The sequence below is a fragment of the Astatotilapia calliptera genome, chromosome 12, assembly GCF_900246225.1.
Source record: "Astatotilapia calliptera chromosome 12, fAstCal1.2, whole genome shotgun sequence".
Lineage (NCBI taxonomy): Eukaryota > Metazoa > Chordata > Actinopteri > Cichliformes > Cichlidae > Astatotilapia > Astatotilapia calliptera.
In genome coordinates this window covers 14,192,180-14,212,740 of record NC_039313.1, presented here as the reverse complement: position 1 = coordinate 14,212,740, position 20,561 = coordinate 14,192,180, and the positions used below count along the sequence as shown (strand labels likewise).

At 39.4% G+C, this 20,561-nt stretch overlaps 2 protein-coding genes across 4 annotated transcripts; one reads left to right on the top strand and one right to left on the bottom strand.

Moving 5' to 3' along the window:
* The first annotated feature begins 1,635 nt into the window (after positions 1-1,635).
* On the top strand, positions 1,636-6,775 carry elac1 (elaC ribonuclease Z 1). Its single transcript, XM_026187783.1, has 5 exons — positions 1,636-1,925; positions 2,276-2,482; positions 3,670-3,728; positions 4,629-4,839; positions 5,015-6,775. Exons 1-5 carry the CDS (start codon positions 1,769-1,771, stop codon positions 5,491-5,493), a joined length of 1,113 nt encoding a protein of 370 aa, XP_026043568.1. The 5' UTR covers positions 1,636-1,768; the 3' UTR covers positions 5,494-6,775.
* Positions 6,776-8,118: 1,343 nt separating this feature from the next.
* mier3b (mesoderm induction early response 1, family member 3 b) lies at positions 8,119-16,229 on the bottom strand. 3 transcript variants are annotated; one of them, XM_026187782.1, is made up of 13 exons: positions 16,210-16,229; positions 15,052-15,076; positions 14,694-14,839; positions 14,408-14,530; positions 14,129-14,252; positions 13,027-13,100; positions 12,830-12,902; positions 12,521-12,669; positions 12,271-12,352; positions 10,378-10,472; positions 10,158-10,285; positions 9,893-10,047; positions 8,119-9,801 (listed from the first exon to the last, which is right to left on the bottom strand). In XM_026187782.1, the coding sequence occupies exons 3-13, from the start codon at positions 14,790-14,792 to the stop codon at positions 9,326-9,328; spliced, it is 1,578 nt and encodes a 525-aa protein (XP_026043567.1). In that variant the 5' UTR covers positions 14,793-14,839; positions 15,052-15,076; positions 16,210-16,229; the 3' UTR covers positions 8,119-9,325. The 3 variants fall into 3 exon arrangements, with proteins under 3 accessions (XP_026043567.1, XP_026043565.1, XP_026043566.1); XM_026187780.1 differs by lacking the exon at positions 16,210-16,229 and adding an exon at positions 15,892-16,199; XM_026187781.1 differs by lacking the exon at positions 16,210-16,229 and adding an exon at positions 15,779-15,880.
* Positions 16,230-20,561: the final 4,332 nt, after the last annotated feature.

Here is a 20,561-nt window from a genome sequence, read left to right as displayed (position 1 = left end):
TCCCTTGTCTTTCAATTTATTATTATTCTTTTTTAATCCCATTTATTTTTCTTCCTTTTCTTTCTTAACAGATTCATCTTTTAAACTGCTTTTAACAGGCAGTTTACTACAGTGACCTCCTTTTTGAACCCTTACTGAATTCTCTCTATATTCTCACTATAATTTAATCCTGCTGATACCAAAGTACGTTCGTCTAAACAGCTAGCTGTGTCCAGTTGTTAGGAGGACGATGCATGAGTCCGCTTTGAGTCAACAACTGGAATGTATTTTGTGGACCACTTAAAGAGGACACTAACAGTTTTCATGGCTGCATTACCGAATGCATCAAATTGTAAACATGCCAACTTACCAGCCCAGGACTGCATGCTGCTTTGAGAACAATAAGACTTGGATCACTACTGATCTTAACTGCTTAATAAAAAGAAGAAAGCTGAAAGAGGAGAACTGAGGAGAGTGCAGCCCGACCTAAGGGGGAAGCTGAGGAACTGCAAGGACTCCTACAGGAGGAAGCTGGAGGCTGAGCTCAAGCCGAACAACATAAGTGATGTGTGGTGTGGAAAGAAGATCTCTGGGTTTAAGGTGACAGCCAGCCAGTGAGCACTCTATGGAGAGAGCAAAGAGCTACACAGATTCTTTAGTTCACAGCTTTCTACTGCCTTCTCTACCACACACTGGCCTCCACGCTGCACTTCTTCAAGTGAATTCTGTAGATAACACCCCCACATCGGTTAAACACCTTCTGTTTGAGTGTGACTTCTGGCCAGATTAGGAGACAGCCTGAGAACCAAAGCAAGGCTGCTGGCCCTGACAGCATCAGGCCCGAGGCTGTGACGTCCTTTGTTTTGAAGAAGTACAGGTACATGGGCATCCATACTGACAACAAGCTGAACTGGAAAACCGATACAGAGGCTGTATACCAAAAGGGGGTGAGAAGTAAGCTGCAGAAATGATGGTGATACTCTTATCACTCAGTCGTGGTGGGCCCAGCACACTGCTGTGGTCTGCTGGAGGTGGGTTGGAGCTGGTAACACGGTAAACAATAGACTAAATACAGTGATCAGGAAGGGTGGCTCTGTGATTCACTGCAAAATGGACACTTCTGAAGCTGTGGTGGAAAGGAGGACACTGAACACTCTCTGCACCATTTACCAGACAGATCCTTTACAAAGAGGTCAAAAAGCGGTTTCCCATTCATTGTTTTGCTTTTATAGATATAGCAATTTTGCATGAAACAAAATCAGACTGATAAAAAATACAACAGATGAGTCTTTCACATTGAGCTCTGTGATTCCAACCAAAACAAAAACAAACAAACAGCAGAAAATCAGGTTGGACATTAATAGATCAGAGCAGCAATGTCTTTCCGAAGGTTCTGTGAATGGGTACATTTTCAAAAAATAAAAAAAATGAATACATGTCCACGGATAAGCTTACAGAAAGAGTAGGAGATATCTACATAAGGTTTATATTTCAGAAGGAAGTGTTTGGTTGGATAAAAGAAACTTTTTTAACTTAATAAGAATTAAGAAATTTTGTGGAAGAGGTCATATTTTTACCCAGTTCAATTTCTCCCCGCAGTTTCCCCAATAGGATACAGAGGGAATATAACATCGTCTTTGATATGTGATCTTAAAATTACGACCAATCGTACCTAACCGGACACGTCACGCATCCTACGTCATCAGCGGGCGACAGTATTTTCATTGACATGGCATGCTTGCTACTGTGTGGCAGATAGTAAAAAACAGTTTTCTGTAACTCCGGGAGGATGACCATGGATTTGACTTTCCTCGGGACGGGCTCGGCGTACCCGTCCCCTCACCGCGGTGCCTCGGCTCTGGTGCTGCGGACGGACGGGGAGTGCTGGCTGTTTGACTGCGGAGAGGGAACCCAGATCCAGCTAATGAAGAGCCAGCTCAGAGCCGGTGTGCCACTTCAGATCCTCACACACACAGTCTGTCTGTCCTTTAAATATTTCTGGAAAAATAAAAAAAAGTTTTCCCCTGAATAAACTTCCTGTCATTGAAACAAATCTGTTCATGCCTTTCCATACCCCAAATCATTTGTTTGTAGGCTAATTAAGACTTCCTTTTATAAGTGCTCATAAATATGAAACAGACAAAACAGTGCACAGTGTTGTTTAGGAAAAGAAAAAAAAATTCCTCATCTCCATCTTGACATGAACCTGTTTTAAGTGCATATAGTTTAATTCAGTTTACAGCAAAATGCCCGACTTGATATGAAGGTGTAAAAATGTGATGTGCTTTTCACACAGGGCGAATCACCAAGGTTTTCATCTCCCACTTGCATGGAGATCACCTGTTCGGTTTACCTGGTCTCCTCTGCACTGTGAGTCTCAACACCAGCCCTGAATCTCAGCAGGACCTGAACTGTGTGGACATCTATGGGCCACGGGGTCTCAGACACTTTCTCAGAGTCACTCTTGGCATCACTGGATCACAGCTGCTCTTCCCTTACGCAGGCAGGTCCAAGGCCTGATAAATTGATCAGGCCCAACATTATGACCACCTGCCTGACGTTTGCCCCGGTTCTGCTGCCAAAACAGCCCTGACCCATCGTGGCACAGACTCCCCTAGACCACTGAAGGTGTGCTGTGGTGGCGTCAAGGTGTTAGTAACAGATCGTTTAAGTCCATAACTTGCGAAGTGGGCATCCATGGATCAGATTCAATTGGATTGAGATCTGAAGAATTTGGAAACCAAGTCAACACATCAAGTGTGCAGTGCATATTATCCTGCTAAAAGAGGCCACAGCCAGCAGGGAATACCATTTCCATGAACTGGAAGCTCAATACAGAAGCTATATGGGTGTTTCCCAGGTTTTTTCATACACCCCCCCAGCCATCCACATGATGTCAAAGAACATATGATTCATCACACCAGGCCAACTTCGGTGGTCCAGTTCTGATGCTCAGATTCCTATTGTTGGCGCTTTTGGCAGTGGACTGGGGTCAGCATGGGCACCCTGACTGGTCTGCAGCTATGCAGCCCTATACACAGCCTTTGCTCCCCACATGCATCAGTGAGCCTTGACCACCCATGACCCATATGCTGGTTCACCACTGTTCCTTACTTGGAGCACTTTTAATAGAAACTGACAAATGCAGACCAGGAACGCTCCACTGGAGCTACAGTTTTGGAGATGGTCTGACCTAGTCTCCACGTTTGGCTCCCAAACTCACTCAAATCCTTACACTTGCCCATTTCTCCTGCGATTAACACATCAACTTTGAAGACAAAATGTTCAGCTGTTCCTTAATATATCCCGCTGATTACCATGTGGCATGATGGGTTAGTCAGTGTTATTGACTTCCCTTGCACGTGGTCATAATGTTATACCTGATTGGTGTATTGATACAAGATTGAAAGCATTCAATACAGGGGTTTAAGAACAAGCAGACGGTGTAGCCTGTTGTGGATGCTCTGTTTACTAGTTTCTCTGAGTCTGAATCTTGTTCCCTGGGCTATTTATAATTTGCTGCTGTTTTTTTTTAATGCAGCTGCATCATTTTAAAAAAGAATCTTTAAGAAACCTAGTAGATGGCTCAGATATGCTGCTTGATGAACACTGATCAAATAATTCAAGTTATACCTAAGTTATATCCTGGTTAAAGATATAATAGTTCACATCTTTTCTCTTGGTTTTTAGTGCATGAATTGGAGCCCACACCTGACCAGAGCCCAGAAGAAGGAAAACTTAACCCAGAGGTAAGTCGTTGATTTTGTTGTTTTGATGTTCCTGTGTTGTAGAATATCACCTCTCCCTGCTGTCAGTCCCTGTTTTTACTAAATGATGAAATCTGGAATTCATATTTTCTATTTAGAAAATGATAAAGATGTAGTGAAAGTTCCTAGTGATCTTATGGCCTCTATCAGTGGTCTTGTCTTTGTCCTTGTCCTGCTAGACCTCAGTGCAGCTTTCAGTACTGCTCATCACAACATTTTAATACAGACTTAAATACACCACTAGCTACACCAATCGTGTTGATCTGACAGAGTGTAAGTGTTATATTTGTGAGGACATTCACTGACAGTAATACCTTCTTAAGATTCTTACCCCTAGGTTTAACTGTGTGCTAAACCCTCAATCTAAACCTAATTCCAACTTTTACTTTAAAAGTTGATCTTAGCCCTAAAAAAGACTTTGAAGAGGTATGAAAAAGTCTATGTTTGCCAAAAAGATTAAAAAAAAATTCTCTTTTTGTGGGTTCATCATTTCATTTATGTTTTTATAAAAATATATATGATTTTCTGTCATGCAGGACAGTCATACTCTTCCTCCAGAGAAAGTGCATCTTCACAGCTTTCCTCTTTACATGATCACTTCCCTGTGTGTGATGTGTTTAGGGTCATCTTTAAATTGTAGCTTTTTTCTGTTTTTTTTTTTTTTTTATTACTATGCATGATAGTTTAGTTGTTTATTTAAAAGACATCAGTGTGCAAATTGTTGCTGATATGCCTCCTTTGACTTGCGCTGGTACATGTTTGAGCATATCTCCTCAGCTCACCAGTTATGGCAGTTTCCACCTGAGCATTTACATTTTGTATTTTGTCCACTTGTATGCTGTTTTTTTCTGACGAATACTAGCACCTCTCTTGTCTCCCCAGATGGCAGCAGAGTGCGGTCCTCTCCATCCTCAGGAGCAACCAGGCAGAACAATCTCCTTGGATGTCTCCAGTGACACTTATCTTCTCTTTGAAGACCAGAAGTTTGCAGTCAAAGCCTTCAGGTTGTTTCACCGCATCCCTTCCTTTGGTTTTTGCATTCAGGAGCGAGATCGACCTGGAAGGTTGAAAACAGAACTGTTGAAGGAACTAGGTGAGAGGCATTTTCTGTTCTTTTAATATCTCTTCATTATTTGTGTAATATTAAAAATATAAATTCCCTGCATATAAAGTAGATGGAAATAACTGTCGTCACCAATTATTTATTAATGCAAGAAACAATTTCAGAAAAGCAACCCTTGCAGCTGGTCTCATTTTGTATCCTACAGGCCTGAAACCAGGCCCTCTCTATGGGCGCCTCAAAGCTGGGGAGTCAGTAACTCTTGAAAGCGGGCGTGTGGTGCAGCCTAGTGAGGTGCTAGAAGAAGCTATTCCTGGGAGGAAAGTCTGCATTTTAGGGGACTGTAGCTCGGTGCTTGGGGAAGGGCCGCAGAGGTTGTGCAGCGGAGCGGACATTCTGGTTCATGAGGCCACCCTTGGGAACGAGCACCGAGAGAAAGCAGTGGACCATGGGCACAGCACACCTGAGATGGCAGCGGCAGTAGCACGGGCTTGCTGTGCACGGAGGCTGGTGCTAAATCACTTCAGTCAGCGGTACAAACCCAGCGCCATGGTGAAGGAAGGAGATGAAGACCATGTTTCAGAGTTAAAGAGACAGGCTGAAGAGGCTTTGCAGGACACTGGGGTAGATGTGATTCTGGCAGAGGACTTTCTCACTCTACAGATCTCTCTCAGAAGATTAAGATAATAAGCAGCTGGTTTAGTGAGTATAAAGCTGGTAGTGTTTTTGGCTAAAAGCAGAGGAATTGTCTGTATATTTTATGATGTAAGGTGAAATTGTCTGCTCTTTGTCTAACTTGTTTTTATTTTATTAAAAGACAAATTAGTGAACTGACAAAAAAGTCAAGCTCAAGGTCCTCTTGTTTGCAATCTACGTTGATAATCTATATTATCATTAACTATTTTTCTATTTTAGGGAATTTTATTACCTGTAATACATGTTGGCTCTGAACCTGAGCTTGGCAATGGCAGTTTTTGCAGTGGCCAATATGCTTCATCTCAGGCTTGATTAATTTTCTTTATTCAAGTCTTATATTCTGGTTCCTAAAAGCAAAATTGCTGAGTGCCAATGTCACGTTGCAGTTAAATCACTGTCCTCCAGCAACTATATCACTGGTTGTGGAGGAATGTCTCTGTAAGGTTCTGGCTGAATATAAGTAGCTGTTGAGAATTTCTGTAGCTATTTTGCAGATTTTTAACAGTTAATTAATCAATGAATTACAATCAGGCAGTGAGTGGTTGCAAACCTGATCTTATATCAAGGAAGGAACAATTTTAAAAGAAAAAGACAGCAAGTTTATTGCACGCAGTCCCAATAATGTTGTTCATTATTCAATCTCTAGCCAGTTTTCCCTAGTGTGACTAGGAATAGTACTTTTTAGTGCTTTGCCTACAAAGTAAAGGTTGCACCTTTGTGTTGATTGGACAGCTTTTATTTTGTAGACAAATGTTTTCATTAACTACTTAATAGTTGACAAGTGTTTGCAGACATGTTGCTGTCTTCCATGCAAACTGTGGGCACCTGAAGCAATCTGATAGAGACCAAAGTAAGTGCAAAGTTTTATTTTGGTATAACACGTGGTTTGTGACCAATTTCACCCAGCAACAATCAGCAACCACTTGCTAACCAATCAGGCAATACATTTTCCCTACCAACCTGTGGTTGTAAGGATTTTAGGCTGGTTCAGATGGAACAGGCAGGTAAGCAGAACTTGAGCTGAGATTTTGTCAGTTTAAAGAATGGTTTTGGGGGGGGCTGTAAATAATACTTGGTCCAAAAACTAATGACTAAAACTTTCTTTTTTAATATCACGAGGAATTTAAGCCTCAAGTTTTGTTAAACTGCCGCTCTCATGTAAAGAATAAACGTAATGATAAAGATGCAGCAGTAATCTTCGAACCTTTTCCAGAGCTTTATTTCTGGATCTGTACACAAGGTATTAAAGTACAACATAAAATACAAAATAATGTTTAACAAAAGAAAAAAAAAAAAAAAAAAAAAAAACCTCAATGTTTATGTACAATTTTTATAAACAATAAAGATAGCTTCTTGAACATTTCTCATAGTGAAGTTTTTGATTGTCTATATTTCTGGATATACATTTTTAAGTTTTGTAGGTTTTTATTCACAAAGGTGTTTTTATTTTCATCAAAGGACTTTGTTTCCTTCTTCAAAACCACAACTGCTATATTTTTTTCTTTTTTAAACTTCAAAACACAATACAAAATATAAAATAAATTTGTTTAGTGCTTGCTTGCACACACAAGTCTCATACCAGAGATATCAATAAAATATCACATTTTCGAGAGTTCACAGGGTGGTGAAAAACCTACTTCTACTACTTAATGGCCTTTACATTCTGACAGTTTTTCTGAGTCTTTGTACAAACCACAGGTGAAATAAATATCACTGGACTGCTAAAGCTAGAAGAGCTTGGAGGACCTACTGCATTATGCACATTGCATTAAAAGAGAAACTAGCTCTCCACACACTTACAGCAGCAGCCATCCCGTTACCATCGAGACAAATATAGACGACAACAACATGTAAAAACTCTTAAGGAAAGAAACATGAGTGTCTTTTACACATGGCTGCATGTTTTGAATGCAAAAATTGCAACATTGAGTAATATCAATACGTCTTCGGGTAAAGCCGTTTTCAGTGGTACACTTGAAACAGGGCACAGCTGGCATGCGTGGTTTCAGCTGTGTCCTGGTGTCTGGGTGACTTTCCAAGGAGAGAAAAGAAATGAAAACACCAAGTCAACCAGTAAAATGCAAAACCCAAAATATCTGTACATATCTACAAATTATTGCCTTTCTGACAAGGAATCAAAGTAAAACTTTTTTATCAACACAGATTCACAAGTGTAAGAGGTCAGTTAATAGACTTTTTAAAGGCTATTTGCTAATTATTTACATGAAACACAGATGTGATTATCCTCTCTGACGCTGGCCGTTGAAACTGAACTGCTTGATTAAACTTAAGGATTATTAGGCATGAATGGACACAACAAACATGATGTACCCCTGAAACAAACTAAATAGTCATAGCACAATGCATAGATAAATTAAGTAAACACTACTACTGCATCCAATCAACTGACACTGACCTGCTAAACGTTTTACAACTCACAATTATGAACTTCAGTCAAGCGAAAAACAGCTCCATTTCTGCTACTAGGCTCCAAAATATTGTCAACCGGATTTCAAAAAGGCATAACTAGGCAGTACAGGCTAGGCAGAGGTTCAATACAAACTCAGAGAAGCTTTAAAAAAAAAAAAAAAAATAATAATAATAATAATAATAATACTGCTAGCAGGTTAGGGGGGAAAAAAAAAAGAAAAAAAAAGGCGCTACTTGATTTAGGAACATATCCACTTAATTAGGACACACACACAGCTTAACTTGCCTAAGCGTAGCGTGAGTGAAAGCATGAACTGAAAGGGTGAAATAAAACTTTAGAATGAGAAAAGTATATGCAATAAATACATACTTTACTGTGTCGAGGTTTAAATGGCTATTAACCCAACCAGAAATCTTTGCATTGCAATATTGCTGTTATGGTTCGTTGATATTCTAGCAAGTAGCAGGATTTTAAAAATATATTTATATACTCAACAGTAAAACAAGGTGACTCCCAGTATATTAATTTGCGCCGGTATTTTTCAATCACCTATTTTAAAATGTAAAGAAAAAAACAAAACAAACAAACAAACAACAACAAAAAACAAAAAACAAGGCCATTCATTTGGGTTTGACTACATGGGCATTATTAAAAGGAAAAAAAAAAAAAAAAAAAAACTCCAGTATTGGCCACTTTGAACAAAGGTAAATAAGCAGACAGACTACAAAGCACAAGAGAACATAAAGAGAAGAAACCCAAACAAGATGGCCTTAGCAGCTTAAGCCACGACACTTCCTGGTTTCCAAGCTAATCTCCATGCTAGTGTTGCTCTTCGTACAGTTATGTATCCAGGTAGATTCAAATCATATAAAAACCATTTGCACAAGTTGGGTTACTGGAAAGTACCTGTAAACAAAAAAAAGAAAAAAAAAAAATAGTACCACCTTAAACAACAAATACAGGCAACTAAATGCTAACACCAGAGCTGGGGAAACTAAGTTTTTGGCAGCTAGAAGAATGGCAGGATAAGGTACTGAAGCTCTGAAGATGGTGGGTGTAGATGTGAAGGAGGAAGAGACACATCTCTCCTACTGCAGCCCCTGGGCCCTGCTGTACATGGACGTTACACATCTCAAGACCGCAAAACAAAAATAAAATAAATGGCTATATAAACTCTTGAGAGAAATCAAGATTTTAGTTCTATATGATAGACATCACTGATGTCATATTACACAAAAAATGAAAACAAAGTATAGTCATATACATATATATAGATATATATATATATAATAGAATTTAAACAAATTGAATTTTCCAGTGAGGTCAGTCTTATGTACAAGCAGGAAAAAAAGGGATCTTAAAAGGGAAGAACAGGGAAGAAGGTGAGGAAGATCACTCTGACTGAAGTGCTGCAGTGTGCTGTGTGTGGTGCCGTGCATGTGCTCCCAGAAACCCGTTGGGCTCACCGCTCCCAGCCAAGCTCCCAAAGTCTGTGACAGATACTGCCATTTTGGCGCCGGTGATTCGGTGGTGATGCGTCGTCGTCCGTCGTGCATCAAAGTCCACTCCGAGGTTACCCACGGATACGTCATTGATAAAGGAGTCAGGCAGCGCCATCTTGAGTCTCTTGGAGGGCCGCTCACAGTCCTTGTTGACGCACACGCCTCCCAGCTGGCCCAGATCTGAGTGGTAGAAGCCAGCCTCAAGCATATTGAGGCAGTCAGGTTCTGCACCATTTGCAGGGAACCCAAGGGATTCCTCGTGGTTCAGGGAACCTCGATGGAGACTGTCCAGTGGAGGAAAGCTGTAGGAGTCCAGGCAGCTAACCTCTGCAGGACTGCATACTGTGGCTACAGTGTTGCTCAAAGCTGCAAAGACACAAAACAGTTAACAACAAGAAGTAGTCATTTATTTTTATTTTTTTAAACCATCGCTGCACAACTAAGGTCTGTAACTAACCCGTGAGGTCGCTGGCAGTGATGGAGTTGAGCAGGCTAAGCTGCTGTTCTGTGGTTGTTTCCAGCCTTCCACCACCACCAGCACCTGAACACACGGAGGAGGAACTGTCCACAGCTAACCCCTCCGCTTCATCCACCAGCCTGTCCATCAGGTCACTAGAAACAAAGAAATGTCACTGGGTTTGTTTCTTCCATATTATGTGAACTTTTTTCCATTTTATTGAAGCAAAGCAATAAAGACAGACACTCCGTTTCATTTCACTTACGTTACTCCAGGATAGTTGCTGAACTTTTTCTTCCCGAACCGATTCTGCTGCACAAAGAAGTCAAAGCGCTCTGACTTTTTCCACATGTAATAAAATGCCACACATTCTGCTACTGTTCTTGTTGTGACCTGAGAGGAGAGGAGGGGGACAGAGTTTACAAAACTTTGTATACATTTTTATTTGCATACACTTGTAAAGGGAACCATAAATTCACACTTACTTTGTGTTTCTGAATGAGGTGAAAGTTCTTGTCATACATCTGAAGAGCATGTTCAAAGTTCTTGCATTCCTCTTCAGACCATGGAGGTGATTTTTCTGCAATGAAACCATGAATCCATTTTAACAATGGGTGTGCAAAGGTAACCACAGGCCATGTCGAAACCAAGACATGTCCCACCAATAAAATTCATCCCAACTGAATGGTCCATTATTCCAAACTTAGTATCAACCATTTAGGAATAACAGGCATTTTTATATAGTCTCCCATATTCCAAAGGTTCAAAAGTAATTGGACAAACTAATAATTTTTAACAAATGTTTAAATTTGCCTCAGATCTAGCACCCGTGGACAATACCAAATGTATTGATTTCTGTCGCGATGCTTTCATTGGAGCCGTGTTCAATTTCTATTTGTTTGTGGATCTTCTGCCTTCAGCTCCATCTTCAGCAAATGTTAAGGGCCCGTAACACTCACAGCGGCTACCTTGCGAATTGTAACACACACTAGACTAGAGATCGCATGATAACAATAACAAAAAATAAATAAAAAATACACTGGGATAGCCTACTCAGAGATGAAATGCCGGTTTGGCAGCATGTAGCGAGGCTCCCGATGCTTTTTAGTGTGAAGTCACTCCAGACCGCCGACAGGTCTCGCACACAACAGCCGCTCTATCAGGTGACACATACTGCTCCGACGTGCTATGGTCGCGAGCTGGTGTATGCCATGTCAAAAGTTTTGTGAGGTGCTTTTGTGATGTTTAATTCATTTTTTATTTTTTTTAATTTCTCCCTGATATCCGATCCAGTAATTTAGGTCAAGATTGGACCGGTACCAATACTGTATATCGGGCTGTTCCATCTCCAGTTACATCCTCAGTCCTGCGTCACACATTGACATTATTTCGACTCGTTCTTCAGCTCTCACTTTTTGTAACCCCAAACGGGTGGCTTGGCCAGACTGAAGACAAAAATACACAATGTAGTGACCACAATGGGTCCTTAAGGGATACTCCGCTGGTTTAAGATCAGGTCACTGGCTTGGCAAGTGAAGAATATCCCATTTCTTTGCCTTGAGAAAATCTTGTTGCAGTCTCCATAATCAATAAACACATGCCATAACATTGCCTCATGTTTAACACATGATTTGGTAGTCGTTTCTCTCCTTCCCCATACTTTTCACTTCCAATCATTATGGTACAAGTTCATCTTGGTTTCATCTGTCTAAATGTTTTTAGGCAGAAGAAACTGCTCCTTTAGAGGATTCCTTGGCAGGCCTAATCAGGCGTTCTTATTATTCAGTGAAACTAGTGGTTTGTAAATGTCGTCATCAGACAGTAAACGTGAGAGTTTGCATGCCTACCTGTTTTTTGTGACCGCGCAGACTTGTCTGCTGAGACAATACAACCATGCATGCGCTCAAGCAGCGGACTTCAAGTTGATTTTAAAGAAGTATAACAGGAACGAGAACTCAGGCATCAGGCCTCCAGCTGTCAGTGTCCGCAACAGATTATAATCCAAGCTTTAGTTGTCTTATGTAGTCTTTTGGTGTTGCTGAGCGGCAATGTTTTCCTTTTTCAAAGACATCTAATTTGTCTAGTCCCAAAGGTTTATTTTGGTTTTTCAGCCTAATGATGGCATCCTACATTTGCATTAACATCTCTCATATTTTGATGTCAGTGAACAGCCATCAAGTCCAATACTTGCAATCAGCTCGACCTCACATGATCAAGAAACTGTTCATCAATTCTCATTTGTCTAATTACTGAAAAGGGGGGGCCCCATGTACAATAATGACTTTGAATGAAAGTGAAATCTACATGTGAAGCATTTTGAGTGTCTTGAGGTGCAAACGAATCACAATGACATTTCCTATGAGAAATCACTTGCTTACCTTTTGAGGACTTTACATGGTTGCAATATCTTTCTAGTGCTTCGCGGGTGTTGTAGTTGCATTTTACAAGCTCACGTAAAGCCTACATTGAAAGAATGAAAGAGTAAAAATTATAGCATTTGCCAAAATTGATCAGAAACAATTAAACAGATATGAATGTCAGAGAAAATACCTTTCTTGAGGTGCACTGCTAATAACACATTCATCATTTTATCAAACCACGTAAAGGACTGAGTAAGACATGACTGACCTGCTCATTGTCTCGCACATGCATTCCTGGTTTGTCACACCCCGTCTTTTCATCTGTCGTCCGTGACAATACTTCACACAGGAAACTTCTAACCTTGTTTTCTGATAATACACCTGGACTCCACAGTAACTCATCTTCATCTTCATATGCTATACAACCAAATACATGATGTTAAAATTAATCACCAGGTGTACATCACCTATTCTTAATTGAATGGTTAACAACACTGTAAGCAGCCACATTAAAGAATAGATTAGGAACGTGTGATGAAAGAAAAAAAAAAAAAAAAAAAGAAGAAGTAGTATTCACCTTTCTCCTCATCTTTGTAGTGACAGAGGCAAGAAGGAACTTCTGCTTGGTATTCCAATCCCACCATTATTTCCTATTACAAAGCATAAGAGGGCATGTCTGAATTCAAAAGCAACCTGACTTAACATGAAACAAACATGAAACGGCGAGTAAACTATATCCTATATCCATGTTTCCAAATGAAACAAATCATTTACCTTTCTCGAGTCCTCTGGGCATGGGCCATCTTCATCACACTCTGACTCTTTATCACCGTCAGAAATAGCGTTTGCTGGGGGGTTTTTTTAAAAGAAAGAAAAAAAATGTTTAACAATTAGTAAATCTTAAATACTTTAGCACACCCTGAATTTAAATGGCAGCTGCTTAATGCCAAAGCCGGATGTTTTACCCAAAAGATTTTTTTTCCAGTTTTTCTGCTAAAGGTTGTAAGATCTCCTCAAACATACTTGAAGCTTTCCAAAGAATTTAGGTAAAGTTATGTGTAAAGAACCAACACTGTTTCAAACCACAAACCCACGGTAAGTTGGCTGAGTAACACAGCTGCAAAAACAAATTTATGACAAAAATATTTTTCCAGTAAAATGACTGAGCTAATGATTCATTTTTGTTATGCAAACTGCATAACAAATCCCAGCTGTTTGTCTTTATTTTACAGTGTTATAATTATGGTTTTATTTGAGTTACTTTTCTAATCCAACCTATTTGTACTTTTTTTGATTCTGGCTCTATTTGGACATGCTAAAAATTAAATTTAGTCTTAAATGGACTTGAGAACAGCAGTCAGAGACAGATAAGCTAAGCTTAACTTACACAAATAACTGCATTAGCTGCAGACTTAACACATCTTTATCTAAATGTTTTGTTAGACAACGAGCCTTGTCGAATTTTATAACCTTAGTTATAATATTCACTTCCCCCAGCTAAGTGGGAGAAGTGAATATTTCACAGTGCACAACAGTAAGTGACCCTCCTTTATAACACCAAGATCCACAGTCAAATTACCGTTTTATTGTGTGACATATTACACACTAGGTTTTAAAATAATTAAAAACTAGTCAGCTGCACCAAATATCTGTGACAAAAAGAAGGGAACTGCTACTACATTTAGCATTCACAACCAAAATCTAAATTTGAAATTTAGCAAACTACACATCTTAGTATTCTCAGTATTCTCATAATATTAATATAAAAAAATAATGAGCACATTAATCACTGTATTGCACACACTAAAAAAGATTTAATTCTGACAGTTGCAAACATAAAATACTTTTAATTTAAAAGTAGTAATCTATCACTTACATCTAAGTGTTCTTGGGAAGAAATCAGTGGCCTCATGGGAGGTAACTGAAGGAGTCAGATCATCAGCTGAGGACTGGGTCTCCTCCTCATAATCTCCAGACAGAAGGTCTTTAGCTATTTCCTCCTAGTGAGTAAAAGGAATATAAATTGTACACCATACAAAAACCATAAGTTACAAATATAGCATTGTTTTACAAATTAACGCTATATTTATTGCCAATTGCTTCTCACAAATCTACTTAGCAACTGTATAACTACCAAATAACAGCAACTCCTTACCTTATCCAAAGTCATGTCGGGGAGCTCATCAGTCAGGTCTCCAGAGGAGCTGTCTATACTGGAGCCTGCTGAGGCCTCATAGCGATAAATGGCCAACAGTTCCTCTAAAGGCATGTTCCCTTCCTGTTAAAAGAAAAATGAATGGAAAAATGTATCAATTCCATTTCACAGGGTTATACCGTTTTCATGTACGAAGTACAAGATGGTCAAGTTGGACAAATTTATACACTGCACCTATCATATGACATTTGGAATGGCATATGGATTTACTGATTTATTATAATACCTTTTCCAGATCTGCAATTTCAGATCTGAAATTTGTTCCGCCTTCCAGAGACTCTTCCTCCTCCAGAGTCCTCTCATCATCATACTCATGAACTAACATTTCTGCTGTTGGATCAAAGTCATGGTCCTCTGATGATAAAGAGCCAACTGAACGAGAAAAATGGAAAGAAAAATAAAAGAATTATAAATACCAAATTGTTATCGTGCAATAAGCAAAACCTTACTTTATTACAAACTCATAACATTTTCAGAAATTCATCTCGATATTTCTGTTTACTATTATTTGTGAAAAGTAAAAATAGAGTTTTGAAAGTACACCTTAATATAGATTAGTAAATTTTAAAAGTAAATTGTATTACCTGGACTTGAACTCCCTAGGGAAGCCTGGAAAAGAAGGGAAAAAAATACCATAAATTGGAGCAAGACAGAAAATTAGAATTAAAATAAATTACTCGGGGGCTTTAACCTCAAATATTAAAACAGGATGACCAATAAAATATTTTTACGTTGTGTGTAATATGACCCAAGGAAATAGCCGGGCAGGAAAACTGCAATTGTCGCTAATGTTACCCGATATAGGTGGCTAATACAACGCTAGCCGAGCTGCACACTCAGGAAAAGATACGTTTTTTTAAACGCTGGAATAAAAAAATTTCCCCAGAGGACTGAATAAAAAAAACCTCGTATAATCGGTTGTATATGTCATTGCAGATCCAGTACTGCTTAGCTAGCCGGAAAGCTATTTCCAAATCCAAATGTTAACGCTGTCCACCGAAAAATGTAAACACTAATTTCGTTTGCGCGGTACTGCAATCGATAAAGTCGAGCAACCTTTTAAACGTAGGTGCCGCTACTCCAGCCTGAACATCAAAAAATATTTTTCCATTCACCATAAAGATTATATGGTCTGCAATTTACTTGAACCAGCAAGCTAACGTTAAATTTACGTATGAATTTACACAGCCGCTTCACCGAAGCAGCTGAGAGCGAAGGCGCAGAGGCCTCGTAGTGAAGGATCAGTCCAGACATTTAAGCATATTTAAGAGAAATAAAAACAACAATTATGAGACGAAACACGCTACACACAAGGCAAAAAGCATTGTTTCTTCAATCGATTGCGTAAAAATGAAAAATACAGCACACAAATTTTAAAAATGTCGATTTAACATCGATTGCTTCTCCCCTGTTTTCCCTCTTACCTCCGCCATATTGGTACCTTTAGCTAATGGGCTCCTTCTAGCGCAGTACCCGGATCAGCGCTCTGAGCCAATCAGAGATCCAGGTGACTGCTTGAGTCGTGACGCCGTTCAAACCATCTACTGGTCAGACTAACGGTAATTACTAATAAACGGGTAATTTACGGTATAAAAATGTGAAAAACTGAGATTACAAGTCAAATTGCCGATACACATTCTACCTACAACATATCGGTGTCATGGCGTTGGCCGGTGCCTTACACAAAGACGGTTTACTGGAACATTCCCGGCACATCCCAGCTGATTTCCTGTTCTCCTTACCGTATTTATCGAAGCTATGGCATCTAAACTACTGTGTTGTCAACACCGTCTTGTTTTTCCGCTGTATTTCTGAAAGAACAGTCCAATGCGGAATTCAAATAGAAATCAGTTAAGGTTTTCCAGCTGTAACACTGGATATTAGGACAGTAATGTGTATGCTACTGTAATATTGCTGTTAACACACCTGTCTTCTTAAATAAAAATAATGCACAATTTAGCTATAGATAAACATTTTTTATTAAGTTGACCGTTTATTTATCATAAAATTATTTTACTTGAATTTTGATCCCTTACCAATCAAACTCCTTGGTCTGCACATTCCTCAAACTCTTCAAAGAGCAATTTGTTGTATTTCTATTTGAAAAATAATACTCTTATAAAGCACCATACTAATTATTTTAGAGATAAACATAGCAATAATTACAGTTTAAGTATGTTTTTAATCTTTTTTTATATGTTGATATATTGTACTGTTGGTATATATTTAACTTTCTCATGAGAAGCTCAACTTAATTCTGCTCAATAATTATTTTATCTCTGTTATAGCTCTTTTTCTTTCTTTATAAATACCTACTGGTAAGAGTAAATTAGACGTTACAATTAGGCAATGAAAATGTGAAATAAATAGTAGCAGCATTTTATCCATCCATCCATCTTCTTCCGCTTATCTGGGACCAGGTCACGGGAGCAGCAGCCTAAGCAGTGAAGCCCAGACCTCCCTCTCCTCCAGCTTGTCCGAGGGAACACCAAGGCATTCCCAGTCGATCATTGACCTGCAGCCTAGGGTGTCCTGGTGTCACGTGCACTTATGGACAACCTTATGTTCAACATAAGGCTGTTTGTTATGGACAAACTGCGGTTTGCACATAAGTCCAACCAAAAAACACCGCTTGGGTTCAGATCCGGGAGGCCGTTCCTCTCAATCACACCCCTCCAGGTCTCATTGCTGTTGCCCACATGAGCGTTGAAGTCTCCCAGCATTTTATTGTTATTTAATCAACATCCCCCAAAACAATTGTGAATGAAATGTGCATACTTTTGCAAAATTTCAGAGACTTTTAACTTTATCCAAAGTGCTATTTCTGTTTTGCTTGGACGGGAATTTTAAAGACAGTGTACACATGCTCACCGCTGAGAGAGGATCTGTATTGTTTGTTCTCATATGAAGATAGATCCAAAGAGAACCAACATCTTCTGAGCATGTCTCTGACCATGTGTGGAAAGTTCTTCTATTTGAGAGTGATCTGCCAGAAGTGAATCAAAAGTGCTTGTGGTAAAGGTAACTATTTTTGTTACCACATCAACAACATGGTTAATATTTAGCACTGAGTCACACAACACCTCCAGTTTCAGTTCTGCTGTCATTTCATATCTCTTTCTCTTGCATCCACTTCAAAAGTCTGAAATTTTTCCCTGTCAGATTTGGACAGCCATTGGCTGCGATACCGGTTTGTCCATTTTCAACCTCCATGAACAATTCACTTACTATCAGAGTCTGTTTCACTGAGTGCATTGCTGCCAGCTCCTCTGTAATCTCAGACTCTTTCGTTACCACATGTACAAAGATGAGTAACTGAGGTGTGTGGTGAACATCAGAGCTCTCATCTGGAGCCAAGGAGAAAACAGACTAAACTGTCTGCTTTTTCTTTAAAGTTAAGTGCCACCAAACATTCTTTGATAAACTTACAATTTTGTGGGAAATCACAAAACTGGTCTTGAAAGTTCCATCCCTGGATGTGTAAAGCTTGGTAAAAAGTCCTTGCTGCTTTTGCAGCTTTGCTAGCAAAGGTTCAGATGTCTGTCCGCACTCTGCATCAGTCAAGAGCTTGTCGGTGTGTGCTTACTTTCATAATGGAGAATGTGATTGTAATCGTTACACACACAATCAGCTCTCCACAAACTAAGCATGCGGTTTTGCCTCTGATTTGAGTAAACGCATTCTTACAAGTCCAAGTCTTGTTAAAAAGTCCACATTCTGCATCGGTCTTTCTTTGTTTAGTGTGAGCTGGCATCTTTCGGCGCTGGCAAACTCACATCTCTCAAACATGACGCTGCATTTGCTTGTATGTAAATTTAAAAAATAATAGCCGGCAACTTTAAAACAAAAGCAATACATTTGTATAATGATTTCCCACAAAATCACAAAAACCAGTAAATCATTTTCTTATGGGGATCATTATGGAGTGTTTGGGGGCTAAAATGGGACAAACTGCATGATGTATTCCATTTTTAAACCATGGGGTTGAATATGATGTCAGCCCACCCTTTTCACCCTTTTGCAGCTTCAGTCTGCATGCCTAGGTGCTTGATTTCATAAACCAGAGACCATGGCATTAACTGAAAAACCTGAATTCAACAATTTGGATCAGTGATTTAATAGTTATAGTGTATTTATGTTTAACCTCCTAGGACCTGGCGTCCACATATGTGAACATCACATTTTGGGTTATTTAGACCAAAATACTCAATTTTGCTCTACAAGGGCCTGATATCCACGTACGAGGACATTATACTGCTACCGTTCTATCAAAACTTTAAACGAATATCCTCATATGTGGCTCTTATTTTTCTTAAAAACAAAAATAAGGTAAAAAAAATCTGGTAATTATTTGTTTTTACATTCATCGGGCCCAATCAGCCCAAATATCAAAGAGAAATTAAAAATGCATGCCGTGGAAGAGTTCGGGTCTTAGGAGGTTAAATGCTAATTTCCCTTTTACATCACGTGGGCTGGTAAGAGACTACCAATGGGCTGGATGTGGCCTCCAGGCTGTACAATGCCCAGCACTGACACTGGTTACACTTACAAGACACTTTATTAACAACACTTTGCTAACACTGTGTTGCGCCCACCTTTTCTTTTAAAGCTCCCTTAGTACTACAGATTCAAGAAGGTGCTGGAATCATTTCTCTTGAGATTTTTGGCCAAATAGTCGCTGCAGATTTATTAGCTGCATACCGTGATATGGATCTTCTGCACCGCTACATGCCAAATGTGCTCTATAGGTTTGAGATCAAGTGACTGTGGAGACAATCTGACTAAGATGAACTCAGTGACAGGTTCAAGAAACAACTTTAAGATTATTTGATCTTTGTGACATGGTAGATTATCTTGCTGAAAACAGTCATCTGAACATTAGGCTGTGGTCATAAAGAGAGGGACATGATCAGCAAGGCTGGATCAGAAATCAAGACTCATCAGACCAGACAATGTTTTTTAAGCCTTCTGTTGTCCAAATTTGGTGAGTCTGTTTGAACTGTAGCCTCAGTTTCCTGTTCAGGACGGACTGCTGTTGTGGCTTTCTGCTGCAATTCATCTATGCCAGTGATTGAGGTGTGATTATTCGATTGACGGTTGCCTTCCTATCGGCTGTAAGTAGACAAGCCATTTTCTCCACATTTCTGGTATCAACAAGGCATTTTCACCCACTCACTGGGTATTTTATTTTTCAGACTCTTCTCTGTAAACCCTAGAGTTGTTGGGGTTCAGATACTGAAATACTCAGACCAGTCCATCTGGCCTTAACAACCTTTCCCAAGTTCAAACAATTTCACCTCAAAATTTCAATTCACTTCGGCAGGTTGTATTGGGCGTGTCTGCTCGCCTAAATACTAGAGTGTGAATTTTGTTTGAATTGCTGTTGTAATTATTTCTGTATGACATAAAATGTGAACTACCTCTTTAAGGCAAGAGTTCTGCATACCAGAGAATTACTTTTAGGAAATACTAAAACAATATAAAATGTACTGTACAGGCCAACAGGGGGTAGCCTGATCATACAATATATAGGAGTTTGTTCACAAAACTGAGCTCCCCACACAATCTTCCCTCTTTTCCTGTTTTGGAAAAGAGGGAAATGGGATAAGAGTCGTGAAAGCTCTTATCCTATTTGTTCATGCAGTCACATATAAAAACAAACTGACAGTTTTGGCAAGGAGTGGTGTATGTTGGAGAATCCAGATTTCAATCTATAAGGTAACAGGCAATTGTTGTCGTTGGTTCTGTATTTATTTAGGGATTTCAAGCTCTTGAACTGGGTTCACAGGCCAGTAAGCAAGGTTTCTTAAAGTTGTAACTTGAGTTTTTGCTATTAAAGCCTTCAAAAGTTTGTACACAGCACGTCAAAGATAAAGGGGCTTATTTCCTGGTCGGGTCAGATTCAGAGCAGAGGTGAGGGGCCTTCCTGCAGTATAACAAAGTTATCTGTGCGCTTTTGCCATGTCAACCACTACATTTGTCTTAGACTGGGGACGTGAATACATTTTTTTGTGTCAAAAGCTGGGGAAGGGGTTTTGTGTCTGTATGATTTAAAGAACAAGAACAAAAAAAGGATTTAAAAAAGTTAATATTC